General features: G+C 40.8%; 1 protein-coding gene across 2 annotated transcripts in view; it reads right to left on the reverse strand.

Annotated features, from left to right (window-relative positions):
- Positions 1 to 24,072, reverse strand: part of lrp12 (low density lipoprotein receptor-related protein 12) — an 85,461-nt gene that overhangs the window by 37,068 nt on the left and 24,321 nt on the right. Inside the window, exon 2 of one of the 2 annotated variants that reach the window (XM_072262960.1) lies at positions 23,153 to 23,215. The exons of the other annotated variant lie outside the window; for it this stretch is intronic. Within the exon in view, the coding sequence (XP_072119061.1) occupies positions 23,153 to 23,215 (63 nt within the window). The remainder of the gene's footprint in view (positions 1 to 23,152; positions 23,216 to 24,072) is intronic. 2 annotated transcript variants of the gene reach the window in all.

A 24,072-nucleotide genomic window follows, 5' to 3' on the forward strand; every position in this document is an offset into this window, starting at 1 on the left:
GCACACGGATGATGGAAAAATAGAATGTAGGTACGAAGGGTTAATCTTAGAGTATGTTAAAAGATGGGCATAATATTGTGGGTCAAAGGACCTGTACTCTGCTTTAATGTTCTATGTTCTATTTGACAGCATAGAACAGAGAACATTCCTGACAACTAACTATCATGAACAAAGTTTACCTTTGAAGGTATAAAAAGTGAAATGAGGTCTGAGAGCATTCATCCTCTGTGGGATGCAGAATAGATCGGAGTCTATAAATTCAGTGGCTCTCCTACACTCTGACAAGAGCGGCTAGGTGACAATGGCCTTGGAAATTTTGCAGAAGAACTGTGAAGGAGTAACAGAATATTAAGAATAAGTACGGAAAGTGAATACAGTTTAGTTTAATACTAGACAACGGGGTGACCCGTTGGGGCACCCTTTCAGAGAAGGGTAGTGCAGTCTGATGCGGCCAGAATGAACAGTAAATTTTCCTGAATGCTATTGCTATCTCCTTGATTTGGAAATTAAAGAAGAAAAACTCAGCTTATTAAAAGACACATAGCAAGACAAATATGTGACCAGAATGAACATTAAGTATCCATGAAGTAAATTTGAAGGAATCGGGCTTGCTGGATCGGGTCTGGAATTAAATGTCCGATGTAATGATGGATTTGGCCTTGAATAATCACAGGAGGATTCCATCGATTCCTAGTTGGAATGACTTCTTTGGCACCAAAGGATGTCATTTGGAAGAGGCAATTATATTGTCTGATGTTCTTCCTGAACTCATTTGCAATAGGTTCATCATTGCTGTACAAATTGAGGAGCTCATTAGGTAGAGGCTGCAAATTGCCTATCCTGACCTGTCCCTTCATACAGCAGAAATGTGTGGTTTCTCCAGTGAATAGGAAGGCACGACAGTGAGGGCATACTCTGGTCATCGAACCAACATCAGCAGAAACGTGACGGCATGGGAGTCATGCATTTTGCCTTGCTCTTCCTCTGTTGAGGTATTGTTGTCGAAAGCGGCCATTGTTGTCTTCAGCAACTCTCGCAATAATTACTTTGTGCCGCATATTCGAGTTGATCTTTCCTTTTCTCCTCTGTCTCTTCCTCTCACCTTCTTCTCTGCCTGTTTTTATCATTCTGGAGACACGCAGCCCTTTCATCCTTCGTCTCTTCCTCTCTTCACCACTTGTTCTTCTTCTCTGATCCTGGAGTCGTGTGGCCCTGGCCTGATCGGATTCTTGTCCTCTCCTCCATTTGTGCCTATTGTTGTCATTTTGGAGACGTGCATATCTATCTGTCCTCCTCTGTTTCGCCTTCTCTCATCTTTTTTGTCCTGACTCTTTGATCCTGGAGTCGTGCGGCCCTGGCCTCATCCAATTGTTGTTCTCTCCCTCTCCTTGCCGCTTCCCGACGACGTTTGGTGTCATCTCTTGACCATAATGTCCTCCTTCTCTTTCCACGTGGCATAATTAGGCTATCCATATATTTTCACCCTAATGCTTGATAGAAGATAGGAAGCAGTAACACCCAAGCCTCCAAGCTGCTGAGGCTGGCCGTGCGCATGCGCAGTGGTGTGGCATCGCAGTCTCCATGGACGGTGGAGCCAACTCTGTGAGCATCGTGAGGCGCACTAAGGCTATCCGTGCGCATGCGTCGAGCTGTGGCATCCCGATTTCCATGATGGCCAATCGGGTCTCAGGTGAAATATAGCCTGTTGATTTTTGGTGAATGAGCAATTTTATACGAATATATAACCCTGAACTTTGCCTGCATTCTGTAAGTTAGCACATTTTAATTCGATTTAGCCAAAAAGAGTGCCGCTGTAATACACCGTTTGCGTTAATTGAAGGTCACCAACAGACAAACAGACAGACAGAGCATGAGAGTTTTAGTAGTATATAGATATGAAAGGGATGCTTTTTTTTAGGATCTGGAAATTGTAAAAATGGAAACAGATGGATTGTGTCAGATGACAATGATGGCACTGATAAGGACTTCAGATGTAAGTAATGTTGGAAAAGGTAGCAGAGGGCAATGAAATTGTACAGGTGGAGTATATAAGGGATTGAAAATTTGACTTGGCAAAACTAAATTATGAAGTTACAAGGAGTTCACTTCAGCATCAGTCAACAGTCAAAAGGCACTGTTTTTATACTGGTGACAAGGAAGCTTGGACTAGGTCTGCCCAGAGTACAGCGAAATGTAATTTCTCTGATCCAAGATTTGATATTAGTCAAATAACTTGGTTAGCAAGAGGAAGTAAATAAAAAAAATAGATCATTCTGCAAGTTGTGGGCATCTTTGACAGCAAAAGCTTTTTGTTTTGCCTCATCATGATTACAATTTGCTCTTCTTGAAATAGCCCGTTTGTACTGTGAAGGTATTTCTATAGTGAATCACAGAGGAGGTTCCAAGATTTAGACCCGCTGACAATATGATCTAAATCAGGATTATAGTTGACTTGGAGGGGAACTCAGCAGCATTCTCATGCACCGAACTAATCTTTGTCCTCTTTGGTCAGGGGTCAACAATGCAAATACAAATAGTGCTGGTATCAAAGTCAGTCAAAAAAGTAGCATCAATAGCCACAATGCAGCCAACATTTATTTCTAAACCAGATAAAAGGAGAGACATCAGAGATTAAATATTATTTTTATGTATCACATGTATATTAAAGCATACAGTGTTACGTACCCCGTAACTGGGTTGCCAAACCAGCAGAAATGGAACGCTCATTGGAGTCTGGATTACTGAAACTAATAAAGTTTTATTAAAGAAATAAGTAATACAGTACACTAATCGTAAGGATGTAAATGTAACAGGTTAGCAATGATAATACACACACATACACAGAACTAGAGTAATAGGAATCAACCAAACTCTATCGCAGTCTAGGGGTAAAATGATCAGTCTTAAGTGAAGCAGAGCTCAGTTCAGTTTAGTGCAGTTCGCAGTAATCGCTGTTGTCGTACCATTGGAGAGGGAGAGTGAGAGAGCGATGCAATTTGGTTTCAGGCAGATCTTTTGGATGTCTTCGCAGTTGGTTTCGGGCAAACCCTTTGATGTCTTCTATCCCGCTGTGGTCACCGACTGTGACCCCTCCGTTCCGGATACGATCATTCTTCCCCGGTGAACCCGGCACCCAGGCAAGGGCGGACACACACCCCAGGTTCCCACCGATCGTACCTTTACACCCTGTGAGCCTCTGGTCGGTTCCTGCGAACCGGACCTCCAAACTCCCACCAACTTGTGGGGGCACACTACTCTTTCCAGGGTCTCGTGGTGTGTCGTGCCTTAGCAAACCTGCTCCTTTTATCCCCCTGCTGGGGTACCACCTGTCTACCAAACTTCAAACAGTTCAGGTTCAAAGAAACCAATCTGTCAATCGCTGAATTGTGTTTCTTTCCCGTTAATCCCTCTCTTCTCCCTTATTAGCATTTTGAATGTTTCTCCATTGTCTTTCTTATCTCTCTCATTAGCATCATCAGTCCAGTACCTCTGCTGGGTGTCACACATGACACCCCCACCCTTAAAAGGATTTTTACCGGGGTAAAAATTATGGGCATGAATGGACATTATTAGATACGCAATAATATACAGGTAGTCATCAGCTATTCGGCTAATACAGAGAACTTTAAATTTTAACACCTTGACAGACAGTCAGCAATCACATTGTCCGTTCCTTTTATATGTTTTATTCCAATATCAAATTCCTGTAAGACCCGGCTCCAACTTAGTAAGCGTTTGTTTTTATCCTTCGTAGTGGCCAAAAACACTAATGGATTGTGATCAATGGTTTCTGTGCCGGACAAATATAAACCAAAAAAGCTCGGACTAGGTCTGCCCAGAGTACAGTGAAATGTAATTTCTCTGATCCAAGATTTGATGTTAGTCAAATAACTTGGTTAGCAAGAGGAAGTAAATAAAAAAAAAGATCATTCTGCAAGTTGTGGGTATCTTTGACAGCAAAAGCTTTTTTTTGCCTCATCATGATTACAATTTGCTCTTCTTGAAATAGCCCGTTTGCACTGTGAAGGTATTTCTATAGTGAATCACAGAGGAAGTTCCAAGATTTAGACCCGCTGACAAAATGATCTAAATCAGGATTACATTCGACTTGGAGGGGAACTTTGCAGCATTCTCGTGCACCGAACTAATCTTTGTCCTGTTAGTCGGGGGTCAACAATGCAAATACAAATAGTGCTGGTATCAAAGTCAGTCAAAAAAGTAGCATCAATAGCCACAATGCAGCCAACGTTTATGTCTAAACCAGATAAAAGGAGAGACATCAGAGATTAAATATTATTTTTGTTTATCACATGTATATTAAAGCATACAGTTAAATGTGTCATTCTGTGTCAAACCAGATCAGTGGAGATTGAGCTGGGCACCACAGTATACCCACAACACACTCAGTCTAACCGTATGTCTTTGGAATGTGGGAGGAAATCCATGTGGTCACCGGCAGAACATACAAACTCCTTACAGAATCCCAAGCAATGTTCCACATTACTGTGCTGCAATACATATTTATGGTCCCAAACATCCATTATGTGGCTGTGAATAACAGTGCAAGGACATTTGGATGGCCAATGTTGTTCAAAAAAGGTTAAACAAAATAATGAGCGGCATTTACCCATTAATTGCTCCCAAACTTTGACTACTGAATGTAAATGCAACAAAAAGGTTAACCATTTTCACTCAGAGAGCTAACATTTCCAACCACCAGTCAGAAACCTGTAGGTGTTTTTCCTTTACCACTCTAGGAGCCTTTAGCCTTATGTAATTTGGGATGGAGGCTGGGCAGATTGGCAATTAAACAAAAAAACACACACATATTTACAGCCCATTACACCTACAACAGCTCTTTACAATGAAATCTTTGAAATTGCATTTTGTGCCAATGAAAGATGTGTCCAAGCTCAAGCTGGTGACTGATATCAAGCAAGGCCTAAGCAAAATGGGAATTCAAAAGAATTCTACAACCCACTATTCCTGTAAAGGCTTCAAGCTGTCAAGAGACAAGTTACCTTGCCTTTGTTCCTTTCTTGCATGTACCTTACCTGGTTTAGTTATGTTTCTGGTCAATTCGGACCTGCACCCACTTCAAGCCACAAAGTGACAGTGGGATTTAATAACAGCAATAATAATGGATTCTAAGGGAACGTGTTTACTCTCTTTGGAGATGGCTGTTGCCTGGTGCTTGTGATGTAAATGCTGCATTCTACACAATGGTTCATGCCAAAATGTCCGTGTCATATTGTTTGTGCCTGAGGAGTGGCTAATGGAATTGAATATTTCTGAAAACTCTAGTGAGCAGCCAAACTCTAGATCATAGATTAGAGGCAAGGTCTCTAATATATGATCTAGAATATTTTAGGTCTCAGAGCAGCACTAAGAAAGTCTCGGGAGCTCTTGTCTCCAAAATTTATACCCATCTCCCTTTTTGCTTGGGATTATTCTAGCCAGTGGAGGTTTGCTTCTGGTCGCTAACAAGCTTAGCTGCCGGGGAGGGGAACATTATTCCATAGATTCGAGAACAGTTCCCATAAGTTATATATATAGTAAATATAACCCATTAAATATGAGGGAGAGAGAAAACTTGAATTAGGTAACCCAATACAAATAGAAGATAAAATCTTGGAATCTATTATTAAACTAGTGACAAAACACTTACAAAATACTCATAAGATTAGGCAGAGTCTAAGGAATTATGAAGATACTGTTAACAAATCCATCATTTTGTTTTTAAGCTGTAACTGGCAACAAAAGGGTTAACCTTAATGTGTTTGGACTGTGCCAAGCAAAAGATTCAACAAAATTACAGCAAATTGCTGTGCGAGTATTATAATGGCAGGCATAAGAATTGGTTACACACAGTACGTAGTAAAGGGGAGAGTGGATGTCACAGCACTGGAAAATGACACTGGAGAGGTAGTTTTAGGGGACAAAGAAACAGTGAATGAACTTAATAAATCTCTTGTATCTCTTTTCACTGTGGAAGACAATAGCAATATGCCAGAAATTCAAGAGTGTCAAGGGGCAGAAACGTATAGTTGCTATTACTAAGGAGAGGTGCTTGAGAAACTGAAAGGTCTGAAGGTCACCTGGACCAGATGGTGTTCACCCCAGGGTTATGAAAAAGGTAGCTAAAGAGTTTATGGAGGCACTAATAGTGATCTTTCAAGAACTATTATATTCCAGAATGGTTCGTGAGGACTGGAAAATTAAAAACATCACTCCACTCTAAAGGAAGGAAGGTAAACAAAAGGAAATTATAGGTCAGTTAGCCTGATTTCAGTGATTGGGAAGATGTTGGAGTCCATTATTAAGGTTGACGTTTCAGGGTACTTGGACGCACATGATAAAATAGGCTAAAGTCAGCATGGTTTCCTTAAGGGGAAATCTTGCCTGACAAATCTGTTGGAATTCTTTGAGGAAATAATATGCAGGATAGACAAAGGAGAACCAATAGATGTCTTCACTTGGATTTTCCGAAGGCCTTTGAGAGGGTGCTGCACATGAGGCTGCTTAACAAGAGCCCATGGTATTACAGGAAAGAAGTTTGGCTGACTGGCAGGAGACGAAGTGTGGAAATAAAAGGGCCTTTTCTGGTTGGCTGCCAGTGACTAGTAGTGTTCTGCAGGGGTTGGTATTGGGACTTCTTTTCTCATTATATGTCAATGATGTAAATGATGTAAATGATGACTGTGGCCAGGTTTGTGGATGATAGAAGATAGATCCAGGGACAGGTGGTGTTGAGGAAGCAGGGAGACTGTAAAAGGACTGATTAAGGGACTGGACAAAGAAGCAGCAGGTGGGATATAGTGTGGGGAAGAGTATGATCATGCACTTTGCTAGAAAGAATGAAAGCATAGACTAATTTCTAAATGGGGAGAAAATTCAGAAATCGAAAGTACAAAGGGACCTGGAAATCCTTATGCAGGATTCCATAAAGGTTACTTTGTACGTTGAGTCAGTGATAAGGAAGGCAAATGCAATGTTAGCATTAATTTTGAGAGGACTAGAACATAAAAACAAGGAGAGAATCAGTGGAGGTTTATGACAATTCCAGGGATCAAAGGGTAAGAGGAGCATTTGATGAATCTGGGCCTGTGCTCACTGGGGTTTAGAAGAATGAGGGGGCAACCTTATTGAAACCTATCAAATATTGATAGGCCTAGACAGAACAGATGTGGAGATGATGTTTCCTATTGTGTAGAAGTCTAGGACCAGAGGGCAAAGCCTCAGAATAGAAGAACATCCCTTTAGAACAGAGATGGGAGGAATTTCTTTAGCCAGAAGGTGGAGAATCTGTGGAATTCATTGCCATGGCTGTGGAGGCCGTTACTGGGTATACTTAAAGCAGAAGTTGATAGACTCTTGATTAGTTATTAAGTTGTCAGAGGTGAAGGGAAGAGAATGGGGCTGAAAGAGATAAACAATCAGCCACAATGGAATGGCGGAGCAGACTTAATGGTCCGAGTGGCCTAAGTGTGCCTAAATATGCCCCTAGCTTTTACAGTCCTATCTATCCAGCTACTCTCTGTCTCTCTCTCCCTGAATTTTGGTTGTGCAAAGTTCTCCTACTAATTACCTGCATACTGGAGCTCCTTGAGCCCATCGATTGAGCGCTAGTAAGCAGTCAATAAACTGTTCCATGTCTAGTAGGAGGAGAATTAACACTAAAGCCAAATTTAAAAAAGAAATCTACTTAAGTAAAAGGGGAACCAAACCTCCAGTTGTTGTACATGAACAGATACCTCAGGGCTCGAGTTCCTATCTAAACTACTTCAACTTGGTAAGATTAGCAAAGAAATCAGAATGCAATATACTATCAATGTGAGTCTAATGCAGGGATTCCCAACCTTTTTTTTATGCCATGGACCCCGACCATTAATGGAATCTGGCTTCTGGATTAAAATGGTATGGGACAAGATCCAGAGAATGCCTGAGGAAAAGGGAACAACAAAATAAGGATGGACAAGTACAAACATATTCTGTTACACAACCAGTATGTTATTAACTGTGCAAAAGTGTTAGGCACCCTAGATTCTTTTTATGTATAAATTTTATTTTAGATAGTTACTTTTTGTCTTCTGCATTAGTATATCAGTACAAAAGAACAGATTTTAGATTTTCAAGCATTTTTTCAAAAAAAAGTTAGAGGATTTTTTGTATTTCATTAAAGTAACAAATTAAGCAATAGACCACTTTACAAATAAATACTTGATGACTTTGCAGCTATATAGGTGCTAATGATGAATGACAGAGTTAAATGAACTAATCTGATTAACTGAAACAGAAACAGGTGTAGAAGGAATCAAATGACTATTTCTATTTTTTTTAAATTAGATCTGTTCTTGATTATGGTTGAGTGGCTTATGGGTCAGCTTCATCTTCAACTTTTCAGTGTTTGGATATGATACAAATACAAGTTTAAGACAGTGTTGTGGTGTAATAAGGTCATCCCGTTTCTGCTTTACTGGTTGAAATGGGACAATTACCCTCATAATCGTGGAGGTTGAGGTTTATGTTAACATACTGGATTAATCTGAGGGAGCAAAGAAATGATCATTCTATTAAAGGTGTGTTGGAGGGCTGTTGGGAACATCACAAGAAGAGCGTTTATATCTTTAGGTGGCTGGGTTCTTATCATGCTGGGAATATAGGATTGTTGGATTATGCAATATGTCCTACTATAGCTTTCTCAGTAACCCAACCTTGTTTTTTATCCCCCTGACGAATTTAAGTTTTAGTTTACACGACAATAAAGTTGCCTGAGAGTCAGCTGGTTCATCAATATATTAAGGAGAATTATTATGGTATGTTAACTATTTGTACAGATTGATCAAAAGATAATTTAACTGGGAATGATGGTGTGGATCTTTCTGTGCCTGAATTATAGACAACGATAAAGAAACAATTTATTGAGCATTTATCAGTATATACAGCAGTATTAGTTGCCATTCATTTTAGGCTTACAGTGAGTGGAGGAAATTTGTCCATATAAAGTTGTAATTTGTTCAGATTCCTTTTCAGTTTTGATTAGATTTTCTAGCAGTAGGTGAGATTTAATGGTGGAAACTCAATAAATATTATTTCATATACAAAGTACTGGTTTATATGTTTGCTTCTCATGAGTCCCTGCACATAGAGGAGTTGAAGTGAATGAGTGGATTGAACTTTTAATAGAAAGCTATTAAAAGTTGAACAATGAATATAGACCTTCCACTTAGAAGCTAAGGGGTTGGTAGGGTTAACAAATAATTGGTTATGGTAAGACTGGTGGGATAATAGGCATAAGGGGAGGACATAAAACTGTTGGGTTGATGGGAGAAGGGGGTAAAACAAAAAGGGAAGGAATTATTTTGACACGACTTAGAATTGGGCATACTTTGCCTAGTTATTCTTTATATCTTGTTGGAAACATCATTCTGATTTGTGTAGGTTTTGCCATCATTATGAAAGAGTTGAACATATACTATTACAGTGTGAGGCATATAAGGTTGAAAGAAATATGCAAGCTTCATTACAATCTTTGGGGGTGGGGTGATAGTTTTCATTTAAAAACCAAGTTATGGGAGGACTCTAATTCATAGTACAGTCTTTCTTTAGATTAGATTAGATTAGATTAACCCACAATCTATAGGGATTTTCATTTCTCAGGGTAATTTAGCTTTCATTTGAAAGAGTAATAAGGGTTCCCCCCAATTTTCTACACCACACTCCAGTCTAATTGGTGGCGGTAATGCACCTTTAAATTAGACTACCAACCACCATAAAAAGTCAGGAGGAGGAGGAATCAAACTGGGTGAAAGACAAGCAAAGTAAAAGGTGAGGGTGTGGCAGATGTGACAATTTAATCTTCAAATTATCAATTCTTACACCATGGCAAGAGTGAGCACAGCAACAAAACAAGGTGGTGATCCTGCATCAGCAAGGTCTCTCCCAAGCAGAAACTTCACAGCAGACAAGGGTTTCAAGATATGCTGTTCAAGCTCTTCTGAAGAAGCACAGATAAATGGGCAAGGCTAAAGACCAGAAATGCCACAGAAACAGAGTGCAGCAGACGGGAGGTACATCAAACTGACCTCCTTTTGAAATCAGAAAGAGCCCAGCTGTCAGCTCTGCACTCTGATTTCACAAAAATCACTGGAACCTACAACACCCCTATACAGTCTAGAGAATCTTGTCAGAGGTATTCTTCATGGATGAGTTGATGTCAAAAAGCCACTCCTCTGAAGTGGAAACAAAGCCAAGAGACTCACCTATGCACAAAAACACAACGATTGGGGAACTGGCCAATGGCAGCACGAGCTCTGGACTGACAAGTCAAAATTTGAAAATTTTGGCTCAAACAGGAGGCAGTTTATCCATAGAAAAGCTGGACAACGCTACGACAATGTGTCTGTGGTCAACAGAAGCATGACAGAGGTTCCCTACAGCAGTGGTCTCCAACCACTGGGCCGCAAAGCATGTGCTACCGGGCCACAAGGAAACGATATGATTTGGCAATATGAAACGATATGAGTCAGCTGCACCTTTCCTCATTCCCTGTCACACACTGTTGAACTTGAACACCCCACCCCACCACCCCCATTGGCCAGTATGAAAGAATATTGTCAATATTAAACCAGTCCGCGGTGCAAAAAAGGTTGGGGACCCCTGCCCTACAGGTTTGGGGCTGGAATTCTGTAAATGGAGTTGGTGATTTGGTCATAATTAATGGAATCTTCAATGCTGAGAAATAGAAGCAGATTCTCATCTATCACACAGTACTATCAGGGAGACATCTGATCAGTCCCAACTTAATTCTGCAGCAGGACAAGGATCAGAAACACACAGTCAAAATCAGAAAGAACGATCTTCAGTGAAAAAAAGAACATGGGGTTCTGCAACAGATGGTATGGCCTCCACAGAGTCCTGATCTCAACATCAATGAGGATGTCTAGGATTACCTGGAGAGACAGAAGCAAGCAAGACAGCAAAGTCTGCAAAAGAACTGTGGCAAGTTCCCCAAGGTGCTTGGAACAACCTACCAGCTGGTTTTCTTATAAAACTGCGTGACAGTGTACCTAAGATAACTGATGCAGGGTTAAAAGCAAACGATGGGCACTTCAAACACCAATTTGATTTTTTTTTAAAAGTGTTTTTATAGTAATTTTTGAATTTAGAAATTGTATTATTTTTAAAAGTATCTTCACTTTACAGAATTTTCTTTTACATGCCTGAATTTTGCACAGTACTTATGTAAAAAATAAACTATAAATTGCAATAATATATACCTAGTGGACGCTTTATTAGGTATATCCCTGCACTTGTTTGTTAATGCAAATATCTAATCATCCATTCATGTGGCAACAACTCAATACATGAAAGCATGCAGATATGATTAAGAAGCCAGAAATCAGAATGGGGAAGGAATATCTTCAAGTGATTTTGACTGTAGAATGATTGTTGGTACCAGATATGGTTTGTCTGAATATCTCAGAAACTGCTGATCTACAATTTTCACATAGTCTCTAGAGTTTACAAAGGATGGCACAAAAAAAAAATCTAGTGAGCCACAGTTTTAAGAGTGAAAACGCCTTGTTAATGAGAGGGGTTAGAGGAGAATGGCGAGACCAGTTCACATTGACAGGAACGTGACAGCAACTCAAAGGATTTTTTTGACTTGATTGACACAGTCCCAAAGTCAAGAAACAATTATCTACTTCCTTGCAGCTGTTGTTTGATTTGATAGAGCAAAAAAAAAAGGACCATCTATATGTTACACTCCCGAACAAGAATGAACATGTTTAATTCTTAATAGATACCAGAGCTGAGCTAATGTGCATAAACAAAACTAGTGCACAAAATGCAAAGTACCACCACCCAATATTTGCAGATGTGCACATGGTGCTGGATGACAGAAAATTACTCTAACCAAAACCAGACCAGTTGAAGTGCAGCTTGGTCTTCATCTATGAATAATACTATTCTGAGTGGCAGACATCTTGCAACCTTTCCTTGGAATGGATGGATGTCTTGAGTTAATGAAAGGTAAAGTTGTCTGGAACCTCATGTGGTTGGTCAAAGCTGTACTAACAACTCATCCAATTGATCAAAACAGAAAAATGACTGGGGCCTGCTGGAAATGGATCCAGTCAAGTTTATTGGAAAGGTGACACCATGTGCCAAACAGCATCCTCTTAGCAAAATATTATAGAAGGTACTGTACCTGTTGTCAACTAGCTGGAGAATTAAAGGATTCTTGTCAAAACTCACAGTCAAACAATCTGTTTCAGCCTGTTAAGATTGCAAATGACACATGGAGACTGATAGTGGATTACAGGGCTGCCAGTAGTTAGCCACTCCAATGGATGATCCAGCAATCATTTTCAATGCAATGAAACCATCACACAGGTTGTTCACAGTTATTGGCATGGTCAATGGGTTCTGGACTGTACCCTGAATATCATGGTTGCCTTTTACAGTTAATGGATAGTAATACCAGTGGTTGAGGCTGCCACAAGGATTTCACAATAGCCCAAATGTCTACCACCTGCCTCTGACAACATCTGACAGAATTACCAACCACTGATTCAACTTTCATACAATATATGAATAATGCCCTTATTGCAGTGACAATGTAGACAAAAATGAACACAAGGTACTCTTCTTACCTGATTATTTATCCTTCAAAGGCCACATAGCAAGCTTGGACAAGACACAATTGCAGCAAGAATAAGGGATTTACTTGAGACAAAGAATTGCCCCAAGTAAGTGGGGAATCACCAAGGATCATACGAAGGCTATCAAAACCATCCGCACCAGTCCAGCAACTTCAACTTTTCCAATTTGTGCAACTACAACTATATATACTGTATTGAAAATGCTCAACTACTCAGTCTGTTAAAGGACAGCAAGTCCGTGACTCTTACTGAGAACTGGAACTGTTTAAACTCTGAAGACAACAGAAGGATCAGGCAAACCAGTCACCCTCCATGTCAATGAGAAACATGGCTGCATGACAGCAGTCTTCACTTAGGAACAAGGAAACCAACAGCTTCCCCTTGGCTATTATTCTGCCAGATGGACAACGTAGCACAATGACAGTGTTCACATTTGCAACCAAGGCAATTATCTGTCAGTCGTGGCTGTTTACAGTGTTATGCTAGATCAAGGCGTGTATGTCCAACGCCCGATGCCCTGAGTCTACTTTACTGACAATGAATAGAACCAAGTAATGGTTGCCCAATGGTCCATTGTTCTTGAGGCACCTAACATCGACATCAAAAAAGCAAATCTTGTGAGTACAGCTACAGTGTTGCCATTGGACACAAAAAGTCCATAAATGTGCAAAGATAATATGTTATGAAGATGCAAAGAAATGTCCCTGCCAAAACCAGATCAAATTCAAAGACAACTTCTCAATGCCTGAAGGCGTAGTTAGAATGGCTGGAAAGGCTATTGTCTCAGAAACTGATGTGCTGGCATCAGTAAGTATGGCTCCTGGTGCTTTTGCACAACAGACAGAACTATAAGTCCTGATGGAAACCTGTAAAATGGCAAAGGAAAAAAAAAATCAGCTAACATCAATGCAGACTCCTGATATGCTTTTGGTATTGTTCATGATTTTAACAATTCATGGAGCAAAGGGGATTTCTTAAGGCTGCAGAAACCCGAATCAAGAATGACCAGTTGGTACAAGAATTAATGGACGTTATACAATTACTGCCAGAAGTGGCTGTAATGAAATATAAATGTCATTTCAAATTTAAAGCCATGGAAATCAGACAAGGTAGCACAGGGAGGGGTGGGGAGAATAGTGAATCCAACAACTAAAATTGTGAGAGCAAATTTGAACAATTCCAAGAGGATGTACAGGATATTCAAGAAATGGAAGCCTGATGCTCTAACAAAGAAGTGGTTCTGAGTGGAGAGCAGTGGGAACTTAAACATTAACAGAGCATGGAGATACGGTATTTGTCAAAGACTGGTGGCCCCAAGCACATTACTTCCCAGATACACATTATAGTGGAAAAGATGGCTGGTAGATTTTCCTAGTTGTGGTGGAATCCTAAGTTATGTCACAAACTCAATGTAATGATATGCATGGCAAGACAGAAAATAAACCTGCGAGCAGCAGAATGCTACAATTGAGTGCTCCAGTCCCATTTGGGCATTTTTTTGCACTTACAAGTGAATTACATCATCTTACTGAATTGCCAAGGATACTCAAATATACTGGTTATAGTGGACAAGGTCTTAAGGTGGGTGGGGGTTGTTCTGGCAAGGAAAGCCACTACTACATGTACAAAAAATCTCTGATCTATGACTACCTTCCAGGATGGAGGTTGATGTGTCACATTGATTCTGATTAAAGGACACATTTCACGGAAGTGTATGTCACAAGGTATGCTGACTAATATACACTGAATGATCCTTCCACTGTCCACATCATCAGGAAAGGTGAAACAAATAGATGGTACTACCAAACAATCATCATCACAAGGAGGATGCAACATGGCCTATGGCCTCCCCATGATCTTATGCAGCACAGCAACTCCAAACAAAAAGATTAGATTAAGTCCATTTAAGGTGATGTCAGAATGAAATATGCATGTTATTAGCTGGAGCTATTGATCTCAGAGAACCTGATATACACATAATGACAGACAGTTTAGTTGATTATTGTATAAAACTAACCCAAGCTGTTTGTCTGCTTCACAACAGGTTTCTGCCCTCTAGAGCAATGCAGCAGGAGGATATACTTTAATTCCTGTTGAGAGGGTCCTGATCAAGAAACCACAAACAGCCATCAGCTGCTCAGTGGGATGGACTCTATCAGGTGCTGTTAATTACTAATTCAGCAGTAAAAGTTATAGGAAAGAGTAAGTGGATGTACACTAGCCACTGCTATTGAGCTAAGGTGGTATCAGGAGATGAGGATGGAGGCAACAAGCACAGAGATTAATGTGCTAGTAACCTCTGATTCAGTGCCTATATAAGTGGGCTACAGCAATTAAATCACTAACCACCCAGAAGACATCGAACAGTCACTAACAACTTGACATGATGAATCTCATTCTGATGTAGTTTGCAGTCAACTCACAATATGCCAATTGAAATGACCTATAATATGCTCTTAAGAGTATCATCTGAGTTTGCAAATGCTGTCAATGTCTTTGGCAGTTGAGTATGCCAATACATACCACATAGCTCACCAATGTTAGGCCAGGGACTGGGATATCTTGGATCGAGTCCTCAGCATTCTTAAGTGGGAGGGTGAGCAGTCAGAAGTCATGGTTCATGTAATGACATGGGTAGGTTGAGTGACAAGGTTCCGCAAAGAGAGTTCAGGGAGTTAGGTGCTAAGCAAAAGGTTAGAACATCCAGGGATCTGATCTCAGGATGGCTACCCATGCCACATGCCAGTGAGGCCAGAAATAGGAAAATTATACAGTTATGGCTAAGGAGTTGGTTTAGGCGTGAGAGCAGAAGATTTTTAGATACTTTATACTTTACTGTCACCAAACTAGAACGTACGATCATCACAACGATATTTGATTCTGCGCTTCCCGCTCCCTGATTTACAAATCGATAGTAAATATTAAAAATTTAAATTATAAATCATAAATAGAAAATAGAAAAATGGAAAGTAAGGTAGTGCAAAAAAACCAAGAGGCAGGTCTGGATATTTGGAGGGTACGGCCCAGATCCGCGTCAGGATCCGTTCAGCAGTCTTATCACAGTTGGAAAGAAGCTGTTCCCAAATCTGGCTGTACGAGTCTTCAAGCTCCTGAGCCTTCTCCCGGAGGGAAGAGGGATGAAAAGTGTGTTGGCTGGGTGGGTCGTGTCCTTGATTATCCTGGCAGCACCGCTCCGACAGTGTGCGGTGTAAAGTGAGTCCAAGGACGGAAGATTGGTTTGTGTGATATGCTGCACCGTGTTCACGATCTTCTGCAGCTTCTTTCGGTCTTGGACAGGACAACTTCCACACCAGGTTGTGATGCACCCTAGAAGAATGCTTTCTACGGTGCATCTATAAAAATTAGTGAGGGTTTTAGGGGACAGGCTCAATTTCTTTAGTTTTCTCAGGAAGTAAAGGTGCTGGTGGGCCTTCTTGGCAGTGAAATCTACTTGGTTGGACCAAGTCAGGTCATTTGTGATACTGACCCCGAGGAACTTAAAGCTTTTGACCTGTTCCACTTGCGCACCACCGATGTAATTTGGGTCATGCGGTCCGCTACTCCTTCTGAAGTCAACAACCAATTCCTTCGTCTTGCTGACGTTGAGAGATAGGTTATTGTCTTCGCACCATGCCACCAGGTTCTTAACTTCCTCTCTGTATTCAAACTCATCATTACCCGAGATAACGGCCTACAATTGTTGTGTCATCAGCAAACTTATATACTGAGTTTGATGGAAACTTGGCTACACAACCATGAATGTACAGTGAGTACAGCAAGGGGCTGAGTACACAGCCTTGTGGGGCACCGGTGCTCAGAGTGATTGCAGAGGAGAGCTTGTCCCCTATTTTTACAGCCTGGGTCCTGTCTGTGAGGAAGTTGAAGATCCAGCTGCAGATCTGAGTGCTAAGGCCCAGGTTCCGGAGCTTAGGAATCATTTGGAATGATGGTATTAAAGGCAGAACTGTAGTCAATGAAAAGGAGCCTTACGTATGCATCTTTATTCTCCAGCTGTTCTAAGGAGGAATGTAGGGCCAGAGAGATCATTGGGCTCTCTTCCACAGGGAAGGTGGAACCTGTACAGAAGAGACAATTTGCACCTGAACTGGAAGTGGACTAATATCCTAACAGGAAGGTTTGCTAGTGCTGCACAGTGGGGTTTAAACTAGAGTTGCAGGGGATGGGAACCAGAGGGCCAGAACAGATAGTAGACAGGTTGTGGAGACGGATGTTCCTAGGACCTCAGATAAAGTCAGGAATCAAAAGGTTGAGGTATGGTGCGACTAATGTCCTGAGCTGTGTATATTTCAATGCAAGAAATATCATAGGAAAGGTAGATGAGCTCAGGACATGGATCAACACCTGAAATTATGATATTGTACCAATTAGTGAGGCTTAGTTGCAGGAGGGGCAGGACTGGCAGCTCAATATTCCAGGATCCAGTTGTTTTAGATGCAAGAGAATGGAAGGGATTAAAGGAAGAAACCTGGTGTTATGGCAGTGCTCAGTCAGGCCAGACTGGGGAGCTCATCTGGTAAGGCATTATGGGTGGCATTGAGAAAGAAGAAAGGTATGACCACATTAATGGGGTTACATTACAGACCACCAATAGTGCAAGCGATTTAGAGGAACAAATACGTAAAGAGATCACACACTGTTGCGAGGAACACAAAGTTGCTATAGTAGGTGATTTTAAACTTCCCACATATTGACTGGAACCCCCATACTCTAAAAAGACTAAATGGGATTGAGCTTGTCAAATGTGTTCAGAAAAGTTTCCTTAATCAGTACGTAGAAGTTCCAATAAGAGAGAGTGCGACACTTGATCTGCTATTAGGGAATGAAACAGGGCAGGTGACAGAAGTTTGGGTGGGTGAACACTTTGCATCTAGTGATCACAATGCCATTAGTTGCAAAGTAAATATACAAAAATATAGGGCTGGTCCGCAGGTTTTCATTCTAAATTGGAGAAAGGCCGATTTTGACGGTATCATAAAGGATCTGGCCAGCGTGGAATGGGACAGGCTGTTTTTTGGCAATGGTGTAATTAGTAAGTAGGAGGCCTTCAAAATTGAGTACAAAGCTTGTATTTGTCTGTCAGAATAAAGGGTAAAGATAACAAGTGTAGGGAACCTTGGTTTTCAAGACAACACTCACAACATGCTGGAGGAACTCAGCAGGTCGGGCAGCAACAGTGGAAACGAACAGTCAATGTTTCGGGCTGAGACCCTTCGTCAGGACTGAAGAGGGAGGAGGCAGGGGCCCTATAGAGCGGGTGGGGGGGGGGGAGGGTGGGAAGGAGAAGGCTGGTAGGCCTTCCAGGGCCCCTGCCCCCTCCCTCTTCAGTCCTGACGAAGGGTCTTGGCCCAAAACGTTAACTGTTCATTTCCACTGATGCTGCCCGACCTGCTGAGTTCCTCCAGCTGTGCGCATTGCTTTGTCCCCAGCATCTGCAGAGTATTTTGTGTTTACGTGGTTTTCAGGAGATATTGAGGCCCTGCTTAAGAAAGAAAAAGGAGGTGCATTACAGGTATAGGCAGGTAGGAACAAATGAAGTGCTTATGGAGTATAAGAAATGCAAGAAAACACTCAAGAAAGAAATCAGGGGAGATAAAAGAATGCATTAGGGTTGCCTTAGTAGGCAAGGTGGTGGAGAATCCCAAGGGATTCTACAGATACACGTTAAGAGCAAAAGGACTGCAAGACAAAATTCATCCTCTGGAAGATCAGAATGGTAATCCATGCGTGGAGCCAAAAGATCTTAAATGCATTTTTTGCATCTATATTTACTTAGGAGACAGACTGAGTCTATACAAGTAAAGCAAAACGGCATCAAATTCATGGACTCTATACATATTACAGGTGTTTGCAGTCTTGAGGCAAATTAGAGTGGGTAAATTCCCGGGGCAACACAAGGTGTTCCCTCTTCCCAAAACCATGTCTGCTTATTCCCTTCATGGATACTGCCTGACTTGCTGAGTTCCTCCAGCATTGTGTGTATAGTCAAGATACACCAATCTGATAGATGGGATTTCTCTAACCGTATCAAATCAGCCCTTAGGAGCTGGGGTTATTTAACACTACAAGTTAGAATATTTCCTCCAGTTTGCCTTATTGTATTTTACATCTTAATTACTTGTATAAGGACCATAATCAAATGAGCTGTCCAAACTCATGCAAGTTTGAACTCATAAGGACAATTCACCCAATTATCACATGACTGTACAAGAACCCTTATGTTTTTATAACTCACAGTTGATTAAATTCTTTATTCAATGCTGATATCACAAGTTTTACTGCCTCTAAATTTTCAAGTGCCATGATTCAAATTGTTGTATTCAGAATCAAAGTGGGGAGGCGAGGCTGCTGGATTTAGGTCTAAATTGCTGTTAAATTGTTATTGTTGTAGTTTGGTTGCAGGTTTTATTATAAAATTTGTCTGTAAATTTTCAGTAATCTGTAGTATAGTTGATTCTGTATTTCTGCGGTTTCTTTGTCTGTGAGCCTGAGATACCATGGCAGCATAAATCAAGACTGTTCTTGTTCGTAGACCATTCTTATCATCACCTTTCTACCTGGTTTGAACTACTTTACAGTACAAAGAGGGAAAACACAGCCCGCAGCTTTTTGTTGTTGCGTTCCCTCTCCCTCTGTACTAGTCTTTTCTCTCTGCTGTTTTGTTACTTAGCTGGCTAGAACAGGCTGACTATCTGACCTGCACTATAATGAACAACTTTATTAATTAATTTATTTACTTACTGGGATACAGCATGGAATAGGCTCTTCCTGCCCTTCGAGCCATGCTGCCCAGCGATCCCCCATTTAATCCTTGTCTAATCACAGAACAATTTACAATGACCAATTAACCTACCAATTAAACTTCCACACCTTTGGACTGTGGGATGAAACCTGTGTGGTCATGGGGAGAACGTACAAACTCCCTGCAGGCAGCAGCAGGAAATGTACCCAGGTCGCCCGTACTATAAAGCGTCGTGCTAATTCTATGCTACTGTGCTGCCCCAAATGAAATTATTGTAACCATAACATTTGCCCTTCATTCTTGACTTTTGAAGAACTTTCTGGACAATCTCCAGATTCAACAAGGAGAAGATTGAAGGAATAGTACAAACATTTCTTTTTCCATACATTCATCCCTCTCCTTCTGGGCTCTAGTGAGTCTTAAGCAGGCAAGGTGCAAACTGAGCTACAGACCCATATAGAGCAGGACTGCAAGATATCCTGGAAGCAATTCCAGGTCAAATTATATGAGCGATACCAGTTTATAATATTATGTCTTCTGTATTCATGTGGCTAATAGTAGACAGATTCCCAAATTAAATCTGATGTATTTACTTTCAAATTTTAATTATGCAAGTTCTCACAAAAAAATTTCATTCTCAAATGCTTTTTTAAACCAAACAGTGCTGGATGATCCTATCATGAAGGCGACAAGAGACTTTCAGGGATTAAAGTTTTACAATTACTGCTACAGTAAAAAGCATATTGTGGAATTGGCATTCAACTTTTAATTATTGTGTCAATAAATGTAATGTAATGTAAATTAGATTAAAAGAAAGAGTAAGTTCACCGAGTGGTGCACGTGCAGTCAAGCTCTGATAATCTGGCACCCTTGGAATTTTATTACTGATACTCTCTCAGATTTTCAGTCTGCTGGGTATTCAATATCAGATAGCCAAAAATATTTATTTCACTTGTTAAAAGTTACATTGTAGTCAAGTAAATTTTCACATGAGATACACAGGAGCAGGAAATTTACAAGCATTCCAGATCCCAGGCTATGACTGCACACATCCGCCCCCACTCCCCCCATAATCCTGATGCTGAACATTATGGATTTCCAATTGCTAGACTGCCAGAGTTTTACTGTACTGTGGATTTCAAGTTGTACTATTTAGTTACTTTAATATACAGAACTGACAAGGCATCATACTGAAAATCCTTCTTAGTTATCCTCCCACGCATTGGGGGAAAAGTTGTATGTCCAGTTAAGCATATTTGAATGAATTTACTAACACAAAATGCCTCAATGTCACAACAATCAAACAAATAGCAGCTCTACAATATGAATCTATTTTAGGTTTCTCCTTGTATGCATTAATTTCAACAATGCACGTAGGGCAGCGGTCCCCAACCACCGGGCCGCGGACCGGTACCGGGCCGCAGAACATGTGCTACCGGGCCGCGAGGAAACGATATGATTTGGCGATATGAGTCAGCTGCACCTTTCCTCATTCCCTGTCACGCCCACTGTTCAGCTTGAACGCACGTGAGTTCATTACCCGCGCATATCCATGTCCGCGTGGGAAGGAAATCAACTCCTCCAGCTTGCAAATGACGACAGGCTTAAAAGTATGTTTGACATAACATCTGCCAGCATTCTGGATCAAAGTCAAGGCTGAATATCCTGAGATAGCCACGAAAGCACTGAAAACGTTTCTTCCATTTCCAACATATCTCTGCAATGAATGCAACGAAAATTAAATTGCAGAATAGACTGGACATAAGGAACTCCCTTCGAGTATCGCTGTCTCCCATCACCCCTCAATAGGACCGTGTTGTTGCAGGGAAACAAGCCCAGGTCTTCCACTGATGCAGCGATATTGGTGTGTTGCAATGATTTTATATGTTCATACAGGGAAAATATGTGCTGTGTGTTTAATATCTAAACGTTACTTAAATACTATGATGCTATTGACAGACCTATATAACCATATAACAATTACAGCACGAAAACAGGCGATCTCGCCCCTTCTAGTCCGTGCCGAACGCGACTCTCACCTAGTCCCACCGACCTGCACTCAGCCCATAACCCTCCATTCCTTTCCTGTCCACGTATCTATCCAATTTTTCTTTAAATGATAATATCGAACCTGCCTCTACCACTTCTACTGGAATTTAATTCAACACTTACTTCAAGCTCTCCTGATAATTGACTTATCACTATATTCATGCGAGGAAAATATGCGCTGTGTGTTTAATATTAAATTCGTTAGATAAACCGTTTTAGAAACAAAATTGAGTGTATTAGCTACTTAATCACCTGTATTCCAGTTGTGATTAACAGTCTGCCCCGCCCCCCCCGAACAGAATCGCCAAAAACGATTTGTAGGGAGAAATAGGCAGGTACATGCGCAAGTCACGCATGCGCGCTGGTGCCTGCGCAAGGCTTCATGGTCGTTGTAGTCTCAATCTGGGTAAACAACGTATTTGACTGCTACTCTTCTCCGTTGGCAACCCTATCCCTCCCTCCCACCCCGGGTCGGCCAGTCCGCAAGAATATTGTCAATATTAAAGGTTGGGGACCCCTGATGTAGGGTATTTAAACAAATGAACTTGTAGAGACCAAACACGAGGAAATCTGCAGATGCTGGAAATTCAAGCAACACACACAAAAAATGCTGGTGAACGCAGCAGGCCAGGCAGCATCTATAGGAAGAAGTACAGTCGAGGTTTCAGGCCGAGACCCTTCGTCGGGACTAACTGATAGAAGAGATAGTAAGAGATTTGAAAGTGGGAGGGGGAGGGGGAATCTCCCAGTGGCCACACATTTTAATTCCACGTCCCATTCCCATTCTGATATGTCTATCCATGGCCTCCTCTACTGCCAAGATGAAGCCACACTCAGGTTGGAGGAACAACACCTTATATTCCATCTGGGTAGCCTCCAACCTGATGGCATGAACATTGGTTTCTCTAACTTCCATTGATGCCCCACCTCCCCTTCGTACCCCATCCCTTATTTATTATTTTTCCCCCCTTTTTCTCTCTCTCTCTCTCTCTTTTTTTCTCCCTCTGTCCCTCTCACTATGGTGGGCTCCCCTCACCCTTTCTTTCTCTCTAGGCCTCCCGTCCCATGATCCTCTCCCTTCTCCAGCCTTGTATCCGTTTTGCCAATCAACTTTCCAGCTCTAAGCTCTATCCCTCCCCCTCCTGTCTTCTCCTATCATTTCGGATCTCCCACTTTCAAATCTCTTACTATCTCTTCTTTCAGTTAGTCCTGACGAAGGGTCTCGGCCCGAAATGTTGACTGTACCTCTTCCTATAGATGCTGCCTGGCCTGCTGCGTTCCACCAGCATTTTTTGTGTGTGTTGTAAACACCAATGCATTTTCATCTTTGAACAGAACCAGGGGTTTGGAATATTATGCTAATTGACCACCATATTTGTATCAATTACACATTAATCAATTAAACTATTATAACAATTAAAATAAAATATATTACAATTAACTTTAATTCAATCCAATTCCAAAAATAATATCCAAATACAACGTTCTACATTAACTCAATTTTCTTTCACCTCTTATTTGGTTTTCATTATACCCAATATAAAGATGTTACTTTGAAAAAGGTCTGAATAATGTCCTTCAACCACAAGAGCAAATTAGAAAACCATCGTACCAAATTACATCTTTTCCCCACCACCCAAGTAAAATCATCTTATTAGAATGAATGCAAACATACCAGTGGAGATATCGGAAACTTGCGTATTTGCCAAACCATGCTTTTCTCCCAGAACAGTGCTTCCTAAAGTGAAATAAAATATTTAATAAATTTAAGCTCAAACTGTGACATGTAGATTTTGTTTGCTTTTAGTGAAAGAAATAAATTTTCCACAGTTCAAAAAGAAATGTCCATTTAACTTGCTGATGAATCACAATCCAAGAGAGAATAGTATTTCCCTGATAAATTGAAATGAAATATTTTGCAAAGAATGAGGAATAGCAAAAGTCTCATAACTACATTTAACACAGGGAAGAACCACTGTGATTCTTACTAGTTAAGATACCATCCACATTTATTTTTATTGAATTCATAAACTGCACAAATGTTGTTTTGAGTTTAACAAAATACTGCAGGGAAAGGAAGAAACATAAAAGGGCAATTGGTTAAATAACCTCATTTTGACAGAACTGGTAACTCCCGATAAAAGTAACATAACACAAAAGTAATAATATTTAAAGAAAAGCATCAAGAAATTTCAAAAGATCTATTCACTCAAACTAACAAAAGGTACAATACACACCAGAAATGAAAACATCATACAAGATGCAATAAGAATTTTTGCCTCAAGCAAAATGCAAACAAAGATAGAACTGCAGCTGTATTATAATCTCATTATCATAACGACTGAGAAGGTCACTGCAAAGACAATAGCAATGGTTGGAACACACTCCCATCTGGAACATGAACTCATTGAACAAACCACTGAACACTTGTTTTTGGGATATATAGTTTGCAAGTGTTACAAAGTAGACACACAAGACTAAGGAAAACCAGTAACTGAGGCACTGCACATGTACAGGAAATAAATCTTAAAGTGTATCCATCACAAGCGTCACCTTATATCCACGTTAGGTATTAGGTAGTGTATAGGAGTGTTA

The sequence above is a fragment of the Mobula birostris genome, chromosome 1 (genome assembly GCF_030028105.1).
Source record: "Mobula birostris isolate sMobBir1 chromosome 1, sMobBir1.hap1, whole genome shotgun sequence".
Lineage (NCBI taxonomy): Eukaryota > Metazoa > Chordata > Chondrichthyes > Myliobatiformes > Myliobatidae > Mobula > Mobula birostris.